General features: G+C 35.4%; 1 protein-coding gene across 1 annotated transcript in view; it reads right to left on the bottom strand.

The window, feature by feature from the left end:
* Window positions 1-11,147, bottom strand: part of KIF18A (kinesin family member 18A) — a 37,512-nt gene that overhangs the window by 13,530 nt on the left and 12,835 nt on the right. The window contains exons 9-12 of the mRNA XM_010186314.1: window positions 9,086-9,248; window positions 5,019-5,183; window positions 3,770-3,891; window positions 2,326-2,561 (exon numbers count right to left, since the gene is read on the bottom strand). Of these exons, the coding sequence (XP_010184616.1) occupies window positions 2,326-2,561; window positions 3,770-3,891; window positions 5,019-5,183; window positions 9,086-9,248 (686 nt within the window). The remainder of the gene's footprint in view (window positions 1-2,325; window positions 2,562-3,769; window positions 3,892-5,018; window positions 5,184-9,085; window positions 9,249-11,147) is intronic.

Below are 11,147 nucleotides of genomic sequence, written 5' to 3' on the forward strand. Positions count from 1 at the left end.
TATTCTGCCAAGAAAAAGGTTCCCTTGAAAGGAAAAAATGTATTTTAAAAATATCCCTATGATATAAAATAAATAGCAGCCAGAAGCCTGGCTTCATGTTTGCCTTGCCCATAATACAATACATATCTCCAAGCAGAAACTCCACCGCACACGAGTCTTGAATTCTGATTTTACAAGTTCAGAGAAGTTTGTATTTCTTTCTTCAGTTTACAGACTTGTATTTCCACAAATACAATCTTTAGCATGTCACAAATGTCATACTTATGCTGGTTTTTTTTTTAAATAGTAAAAAGTTTTACAAATTTCAGGCAGATAATCACAGTCTAAATTCTAAATGAAAAGTATAGGCATATATATACACAAACACAAAATATGATTCAAAATAAGAATGGGGTAGTTTTTGTAATCAGAACCATTAGCACTTAGGATTCCAGTGTTTTAGCAGTGGAAATAAAATGTTACAGTATATGAATTCTCCGATCAGTTATAACATGAAGCAACCCCCACCTCTAAACCCTTTACTAATCTGCTTTGCCATGACAGAATAAGCAGACTAGAAAACCATTTCTAAATACTGTATTCTTCTTTTTGTTAAAAAATAGAGATAAAACAAGAAAGAAAACCACTACCTTTTATTTTAATGCCTTTCATGAAACTTCTCAGAACATATTTCCATTATGATCTGACAGTAGCATTGTGCTTCCTAATGAACTCAATGTCACGAAATGCAGATACCTATCACTACCATTATTTTCCAAAAGGTTGCCATCAATCCAAATCATACCCAATTCCCTTCCACATGGAAAATGAGAACAGAGCGGAGTGGAAGAATGCTGCCCCCCACTGAAGTCCACTGCGCTCACTCCAAGCAGAAAGGAGAAACGGGCGAGCCAACAACTGCTTTCAACCTTGCTGAATTGCTGACTAGTATGGGCAGAACAGGAAGTATGAACTTGCAAACTTTCTATTCCTTCTCTCACAAAACAAAGGAAACTCACACCAAAACCTACCCAACACTGCTCCCACTAGAAAAAAAAAACCCCAGCCCACCCTTCACATTGTAGACAGTGAAATACTGAGAATCAACTATCTGGTATGATCAACGGTGATACAAAAACATGCCAAAAATCACATAGACACTTTATGAGAACAGAGGTAATAAATGCTTTTGGCAGAATACTCTCAACCTCAGAGTGAGTTGTGTAGAAGTAGTAAGTTAAAAGAAGTAGAGAACTAATTTCACAGTGCTCCAGGGATCAATATTCTTTCCTCTGTGACTACCAGCTTTTGAGAAGCTGACATATTTGTCTGCTTTTCCCTTGTTACCTATAGGTGGTAATTCATGGTTGTCATGAATTATTAGCTATAATCAGAAAGCCCCAGTGTTGAATGCTGCCTATCCAGAGCATAAGATAGAAACACAGGCCCACAGCAGCTGCAACATCAGGTTGAGATTTTGCCTGTTGTCCCTCAGAGCACTGTCTTCTGTAAGGATTCTTCATCCCTTTTTACACAAGCTACACTCAAGGGCAACTCACTTTCTGGCTAAAGATGACAAAACAGCTACACAGAATAGATTAGAACAGAACAGACTATTTCAGTTGGAAGGGACCTACAACAGTCATCTAGTCCAACTGCCTGACCAAGTATGTTATTTAACAGCACTGTCCAGATGTCTCAAATACTGACCCACTTGGGGCATCCACCATCTCTCTAGGAAGCCTGTTCCAGTGTTTGACTGGAATATAAGAGTTATGGTGAAGAAATGGGGCCACCAGGATACAGCAAAGCAGTCAGTTCCATGGCAGAAGTGATTGTCTTTTGATTCTTGGAAAGATAAACTTATAAAATATTGTATTAAATTGATTCCAGGTCAGCCTGTAATTAGCAACAAATCTCATCCCCCTCAAGGCTATTACTTCAAACTGTGCAAAATTGTAGTAGCTGCTTAACATTTCAAATTACTAATAGGGTTATAATACTTATTGACACGATGATGCCCTTTCCATCAGTGTCACATGAAAGATTCAAATGAAATTATTAGTAACACTCATAAGATCTAGGAACATTGTTACATGGGGTATGTCACAACAAGAGAATGAGTTATCTGTTGACACAGTGTGTCTAACCATTGAAAAGGTAAACTTATTTCCTATATCCAATTAAGAATAGTATATTTTATAGGAAGTGGGTGTGAGGCTTGGTTTTACATTTGGCTTCAATATTTGCAGAAGTGCACAGCCACTGTGTTTATGGACGACATATAGCTTTTGCAAGAGACATTTGAAGTATTTTCAACAGAGAACAAATTAATTATATACTTACGGCATGGGGTGCTTGGTCTGTTCACAAGTTGTGAGAATGCAAAGATAGCTGATATGTCTAGTTCATGGTTTTGATTTTCCTTTTCTTCAGTCTGGTCAGCCCACACTACTGATTTTTGCCTTTGAATCAGCTGCTCAACCTCCTCAAATTCAGTCTCAGTTAAATTATTTGTCAATCCAGCTTCTTTCAAAGTCAGGTATTGCTTGCGAAGAACTGGAAGCAAAGTATTCAGTACTCTGTAAAACAACAAAAGGAAAGACAAATATGATTACATCGTAACTAATCTGGTCCTTACTAGCACTGCCACTGTTAGAAATGCAAGGGGTTATTTTTGTCCTTTTCCTCTCTCCCCACAAAATTCTGCTGTGCAATTTATTTTAATTTAATTTGGAGGAATACCATAACACTGAGAGGAAGTATTCATGACTAAATAGAGCGGTTTTTCTCTTTTGCAAAATCTTACATTTCACTCTAAGTGTTTACTAAGTATATTTTTTCTTCAGTGTCCAAGACCCTCAGTTTCTCAAACACCACAGTCAGTGTATCTTGACTGAGTTCTGACTTTCTAAATTAATTTCTAAAATTAAGTATGAGATAAATGAAGAAGAGTATAATCAAAATAATGTGGTTTAAACTAAGTACATCTTAATTAGTTGTGGATAGAACCTTATTAGAAGCCTAGTCCAAATAAATTTAGATACTAGGACCTTTAATTAAAGAATGGAATACATTAAGATCCATGCACAATTGCAAACCAAATTAAAGTGACAGAACTTTAGGAATTCTGTATGAACACAGGAATTCATTAGCTGTGGAGTCAATTGCAAGACTAAACAGTAGGTTCAAGCAATATGGAAAGGGATGTGTATATAGAAACCAAAAGAAGCAACTCTGTAGTTATTAACAAGGTAGCTTTAAAAATTTTGCTTTTATTTTTGCTGGTTTAAGTATTTATTTTTTTAATGTTAATAACGCTAATTTTAATAACGTGTAACATTAATTTAATGTTCAGCTTTTTTCAGTCTGACTAGCTAAGAGTTTAATAGTAACAGTTTTCAGTGCGAGTAAATGAATGTCTACAATGCAAGAAATTAAAAGAACACGCATTAAAAATTCAATACTGCTGTTCAATGCAGAAGAAAATAAGACACCTTGATCTATTGAAGAATTTGTAAAAATTATGCAAATAAGAAAATTAAATAGAAAAGAAACACTAGAGTATACATGCAGTTTATGTTAAACAATGGTGTATACAGACTAAGATTTATGAAGTGATTATTATTTTACAGGTCTTTCTGCTTAAGAAAATACAACTCTAACCTAGAAAAAAAATGGTTTGAGAAAAATCTTTCTATTTCAAGTAAAACTAAATTATATAGGTATCTCTTCTGAAGTCACACATGTCAGAATAGAAGTCTTATCACATCTATGAAATCATACTTACTTTTCTGTCTGCTTATAATACTGATCCTGAAGGGACACCAGTGATAACATGTTCTCAATCTGGGCTTTCAGGTCCTTAACCTCTAGCTTTAAATGGCAACACTGCAGATCTTGAGAGAGTTCCTTGGGAAATTAGCAAGAAAAAAAACCCAAACAACCACAAACTGATAGTGAGAAACTAAAAATAACACAAATTCATCCTATATTGAAAAGTAAACATGGACTCAATCTATATTATGATAATTTTTATGGCAGAAAAGTATCAACTTGATTTTTATTTACATGCATAAATATTGCTTTGTAGATTCCTTTGACCAATCGTGGGTGTGCTTTAATTAGCATTAAGAGTCCAAGAGGCATACAGGTAAGCTTATCTATGCAGGTCCAAAAACATGCTTGCCTCTTTTCCTGTGCACCTGCTCCATATCTGAATTTCAGTGACACTGTCTGTGACAAGTCTTCACTGTATTCAGTCACCTTCCTGAGATGCCAGTATCTTGTTTGAAATATCTTAATTTTATGGTATCAACACATTTTAGTAATCTCAATAAAAATACAGGTATTCAAATACATTCTATTATATGAATCACATAAATGCTCATTACACTATCATTTAAGCACTCCAATTGCTGGCTGAAAGTAAAAGGCAGGGAGGAACAACTCCTCACCTGTCTTTCCTCCTTCTCCTTGTTCCTGCACACACCTTCATTCCTTCCCTTCTGCCAGTTCTGGTGCTTGCCTGAGGCTGCACTGAGCTGACTCTACTTGCTAAAACTTGGCAGAGAGCTTAACACTACTTCCCACTTCTTTCCCTCTTCCCACTCCTCCCCTAGCACCCTCCAAAAAAGAAGTTCTTTTTGGCCAGGCTAAGAATTCGGTTGTCACATGGTTAGATGAGCATCAGGACCTGCTGCAAAGGCAAGGCTAGAAGTCTATGGTCAGGAGCAGGATCAGCACTCTGGCAGCCAACTGAACTGCTCAGTCATGGCATACTTATTCCCCTTTAACTCATATTTTTGCATGTAATTGTATGCTTTCATGAACAAGGAATACTTCTGTACAAAAAATGAAGCACTTTTAGGGCAGAAGAATGGAAACACCTAACACTAGAATTTGAAGCCACCCTGAAAGAATGGCAGAAGCTGTGAGCAGAAGCAAGATGGGAGGAGGGAGTGGAGGAAATCTATTCAATATAGTCACATGTTGCCTACATTGCATGAAATCTGCCCTTGAAGTGAAAGGCATTTTACCTTTGGAATACACCCATCTTGACCCAAGAGGCGCATTTCATTTTCAACACGATGCAGCCAATGGTTATTTTCCTCAAAATGTTCAACCTCCTCTTCTTTCTTCTTCTGCATGTGTATGCTGCGGGTTCTAAGCATTGTAAGTCTTTGATCCCGCTTGCAAGTGGCCTAATAAAAAAAAATAAAAAAAATCAGAATTTATAGGGAAAAGTTGGAAATGATGTTCACAAATCTCTCCGTATTAAAAAAAAATAAAAATTCCATACCTTGATGCTCAACTGGGCATAACAAATATTTTTCCATTTTTGGCCAGTTTAATAAAAGTGAAGTAGCAAACTCCCCTTATGGACATTATTGAATTCTGTTTAAACATTTTCAACCTTTTTTTTTTCCTCAAAGCCCTTATAACAGAGACTACAGTAATTTCCTTATTCCTTTAAAGAATAATACATTGGATTTGATAGATTTCTGTCCTACGCCATAATTATCTTAAGTTGGAAAGACTGAAAAAATTACACATGCACGTACAGACAAACACACTTCTAGATATAACATAACCTAATAGTTTCTCGTAACTCAAGCATGAATATGAAGAAGGAATTTTATCTGCTCCGTTTTCCTAATGCAATGTCATAAAACCAGCAACAGCAAGCTGGTTATGAATGAGACTGCACCCTAACAAGGTGAAGAAGACTCTTCCTATTCAGAGGACAACTATAGTTTGCAGTCCATTTCAAAAATTAGGTCACTAACTCAACTAGTCATAGAGAACATTAACTTTAAGTAGAGTTCAGAGTTCAGCTTTGACTAAACTTTAGTTTAACAACAAAAAACCACAAACATTTGAAGTATATTGCTACACTCAACAAAAACATACAGAACCTGGTTAGTTTTTAAGAGTTATAGAACCTAAATCTCTACATTCCAAAATTAATACTCTAAATGCAAACTTCATTGATTAGAGTAAGTCTACATATTTAGAATAGCAAGCCAAATTTGTTCTATTATAAAACGTCATAAGAAACTCTGAATGTACCTTCCTAATGTTGCACAAGCAGAAATTACTCTAACTGGTGCCCTTCTGAACATACTGTAGAAAACAGGAACAGTACTGGAAAGATTCAGGTTGCATTTTTTAAGCTGATTTTCAGAATGCTTACTTCAACACATGGCATGCAGAACACAAACCAGCATGATAAAGACACCTGAACTACACGTGTGTACCAGGCAACTTACCAGGTCAAACACTAGATTCTGGCCAGAATTTCACTTACTTTCTCTTTAGACTTTATCTGCTAAGATGACAGAGGATCCAGAGAAGACAAAGTCACTTTATAAAGGACTGGCTCTTTAGGGAAAGTACCAGGAGGAAGGTGTCAGGCTAAGGCTCGCAATGACCACTGGTTCCCTCTGATCAGTAAGATTAGGGAAGAGCTTTCAGGATTGCTGAAGCAGGGAAATTAAAACGCATTGTTTTGTGAACTTTGGTTTCTATGCAGTGCAAGATTAAGGTGGTACTGACAATAGCCACCATTTGATGAACCCATCCCATAGGTTGCCAGGAAGAAAGGACAAGTTACATCGATGTGCTTCAACAGGAAAAAAATATGGTTATGCATGGTACCTGTACACAACCTCTGAAACAGACGTAGTCCTGGGCAAGATCCTTGGTTACTACTCTGTTTTGTAATGGAAAAAAACAACCACAAGAGATATTGAAGAAATAGTCCCTCCTAGGCTGAAGAGCTGGGACTTATTTCTGGATCCAGCATAGACAATTTGAGTAAGCAGAAAAACTGAAACTAAGATAGACTACCTGCTTTCCAGGAATATGCTCCTTTTCCAGACAGTAAAAATAATGTTAAAATGGCAATCAGAAATGCACAAGTGCTTTTAAGTCTAATATATTTTTTAAAGCCCAAAGTACCAGCAGTTTTTTTTTAATGTGTTTACAAAAAAATATTTAAAAATTGCAAACCAGACTCCATGACGGATGCAGAAACTTTCAAGATACAGTAGGTTAAAACTGAGTAGACTTCTTCAAACTCGGCAAGTTAGTTAAAAGTAACTATAATGCAGGGGCATATACTAAGTTTTTATGTTCCCACACAAAGAGAAATGTTCTATGCATGTTCCTCTATTGGCACAAAGGTTTTCTGGCTAACACTGCTGTAGCTGCTCTCTAGTATGCAACAGGAAAATACCACATGCAGAAATACAGGTTACAGAGTGGAGGAACAGGCATTAGGAAGGAGGACATAAACAAGCCCTTTAAATGGGCAGCATCCAAGTTCTAAAAAAGCTCAAAACAGGCAGTTATGTGAAAAATGGAAATGGCTTAATAGTGGTCCAAGATGGACTGAATTTCACAAAACTGAGACAAAATTTTTGCAACAAGAGAACATTTGTAAGAAGAGATTAAGATAACCTAAACTCATATGCAGTTTTTTTCCCTTCTTCCTGAAATAATATTTTTTAATTTAAGTGTTCAGACTGAGGCTGTTCAAATATAGATATAATTTGCTTCATGTTAATTTACCTAAAATCATTATTTTATCTAGTTACTGAGCATAGACAACTAAGTATAAAATGAGAAAATATTTTAGATGTAAAACTTTTCCCTTTAAAATCAGTATTTCATAAATACTCTTGTAAAAGAAATATTTCCAGAAAATTAACATTTCCACAAATGCTCTTGACATAAAACCCAGAGGATTTAGGAAAACAGCAAATGTGTAAAAATACAAGGAAGAACAGAAGCATTATAGTGCACAAGGGAAACGTGAGCAGTTATTTTGGTAATCAAATGATTGAATTCCAAATTAAAATCCAAAGAAGTTGCAAAAGGACATTTAATTTTACCATTACAGTGACTTACTCTTTTTAATAAATAAAACATCATGCTTATAGGACAGTTACTCTTGACCCTTAGTAAATCACATCTGTAAGTTAACTAACGGCAAAAGCAACATTTAAGTGCAGCACTGCTAACATTAAAAAGTTAAATCAGCTCATAAAAAACCATTCATATGAAATAGATTGTATGAAGATATAACTCTTCATTATGAATAGAGATACAGCTATGCTCTATTGTAAGCAGCATTTAAATGTATGGCACATAGAAAACATTACTTTGGAGTTTCTATAACATAAAAGAGAATTCTAGAACACATTAGTCACTTGAAATATCTTAATGACAAGCAAAAACATGTGACATATTTTCACTTTGACATTTATCTAAGGACCAAATTTCATGTGAATCACTGGGGAAAAAATAGTCATATGGTAACCTATAATTTTCGACCAAATACAGATTGTTACTGTGACTCGGCAAAATCAGCCCCACCCTTAACTTTATACCTATATTAAACATATATTCCTTTAAGCTGATGTATATCAGAAAAACCAAGATACTATCTAACCATGCTTACTTATTTATACTTTGATGCTTTAGAAAGACATGAGCATTTAGTGTTGTACAATAGCAATTGTTCATACTTATCCTCCAAATTATTCTCTTAAAATTCAAGGCAACTAAACATAATTATTTCAGTTCACATGACTGTCCGTTAAGCAGCTGTCCAAACATCTTCCTGGTGACAACTGAAAGGATCAATGGTAAGAATCCATCTCATTTGGCACAAGGTCCATACTTTGTTATGTAACACAAAGATTTCTCAGCTTGATAACAGCTTCAATGGCTGTACCAGACCTGCATTAACATGCTTTCATTCTGGACAAGAGCACCATGAGCCTCTTAAGTCTAACTGGGTCTTAAGAAACTATGATGAAGCCTACCTAAGGACAAGTTGAAAAGTTTTCACAATTAGCAGCAATAAGCACATCAACTGTTTTCTGTGCAGTGTGGAAAAAATAGCACACCTGACATTACTACTACATTTTCTGTATTAATGTCAAAAATGTCATCTGAGTGATAATCAGTGTGTCCCATTTCTCATTGTTTAAATATTAAGCATTAACTAATTATATCATTATTTAAGGAAAACTCACACAATGGTATGGTAAAATGAAGAAAGAGGATACCTTGTATTACATTATAGAAAACTCACCTTCTCTACTCTTTCTTCAGAGCAAGTCATTTGAATCTGTTCATGACATTGTTCCTGGTAATGTGTCTTCAGTGCATTTTCTTTAAGTTGCATTTCCAACTTGAGGTATTCCTTCCTGATTTCCTCACGGTTTGTGAACACATTCTTAAGGATTTCTTTGTATCTATTAGAACCAAAGGATAATAACAACAGATTACTTACTGAAGCCTTTTTAATAACTATCTCCTTAACAAGGGGAACTTTAAATTCCAAGTTAATAAAATTAAGATAAAAAAATTAAGATAAAAAAGTAAAACCCGTTACAGATGAGCAGTAAATAAAGTGTAAGTACATCAGTAAAGATTTTATGTACTAGAACTGGCAATGGGACTTAAAATATTGAAGGGGTCACTCAAAATAAACTGATGTATTTATGAAGATGACACTGGTATTCAAAAGACAGACATCTGGAACTTCTTCACATAAGTCTTATCTATGCCTCCAAAAGATACTAATTACCTCTGTTCTCTACTGCTTATATCAATTTATTAAACAGATCAGACTACTGTTACCATAGACACACAAGCTCTCCCTCAAAAAAACCCTATACTCTCTCTCAAAAATGGAAGACCACAAGCCTTCAGTTGCTCACTTTCTCTCAAGTTCTGTTGTACAATTTTAATCACTAATATACAACAAAAATCAGAACATGCATCATGTTTTAACACTTACTAGGGTAATAGAGGAAAAAAACAAACTAACGGTAGAAGGTACTTAAGAGCTATTCCAAGGAAACCAGTGTTTAAATGGTCTCAAAATCTGCTTATCCCTAGTCTGCAATGGAAATCAGAATAACAAGTATAAGAAGAAAGCCTGGAAGCATTATCATGTTGCAATATAAGTTTCAGTGGTGGTACTTTATGCCTTCCCTCCTGAATACTGAAAATGCAATACCAAATAGCCCCAAAGATACTGTATCTCTCAATAATGACCAACCTTGTATACAAGCCATTTCATAACATTGACTTGTTAGAACTTTCGTAAGAGTAAAGGCACAGCTTAACATGCAAATGTTCTAAAGACATGTAGCATTTGATGTTGTCATACAGTGTTTAGTATAAAGATCATAAAATTAGAAACTATAAAAACATTAAAATAACACATAGGTTCAACAAGAGAGCAAGTTGAAGAGGCTTTCTTGCCATGCAGTTGACTTCTTGTCAGTGTGTTTCAGAAGTAGCAATTCCATTTCAGTCTAAAGCCCAAATAAATCCAAGTCTTTTATTCTAGTGTTTTATTACTCTCATTGTAAAAAAAAACCAAACCAAACAACAAATAGAATTAACAAAAGCATTATTCTCTACAATTTTAGAAATTTAACAGTTTTATTTATTTAACGGGTTTTTTTAGCAGAGAACGCTATTGCATCTAGGTAAAAATGTGTACTAAAACACACACAGAATTTAGAAATAATATGTCTTTAGGGAATAAAATAGTCAGCTCCAGAGTATCAGAGTCCGTACCCTATGCTGTTAGTTCCTATAGAATCTGCACAACTATTCTATGTATTGCACAACTAGGTGGAGAACTTTTTTCTCTATAGTATCCATAGAAACACAGTTCCTCCCAGCTGCCTGGGAAACACAGCAGTGAAGGTGAATCCTCTCTCTCAATTTCCCACAGTAAAACCCTGGTCATAATTTAAGAAAGCCTGCAGGTTCTTATTCTATGTACAGTCACTGTGAGGAACTATTACCAGTAAATCAACTCTTTGTGCACTTATAATCATCCATGTCCCAAGCATAGCATCAAGTATAGAAGTCTTTGCAAAACTCCTGCCTTGAGTTACATTCACTCTTTCGATAAGCACACTTCTGTTCTTATGGAGTTATCTTTACTCTTTCTTCTTCACTTAGAAATGACAAAGGGATCCTGTAGGAACAACCAGGGTATGAGCTCTCTGGACTACCTAGTGTGGCTTGTGGACCTGTCAGTGGTAGTTCCACTGTCTACCTCAATAGGTTCAAGACTTGAAGGGTTGGCAGGCAATGCATCTCTAAGCTTTAGACAACAGAGGCAGCAG

The sequence above is a fragment of the Mesitornis unicolor genome, unplaced genomic scaffold, assembly GCF_000695765.1.
Source record: "Mesitornis unicolor isolate BGI_N332 unplaced genomic scaffold, ASM69576v1 scaffold6776, whole genome shotgun sequence".
Lineage (NCBI taxonomy): Eukaryota > Metazoa > Chordata > Aves > Mesitornithiformes > Mesitornithidae > Mesitornis > Mesitornis unicolor.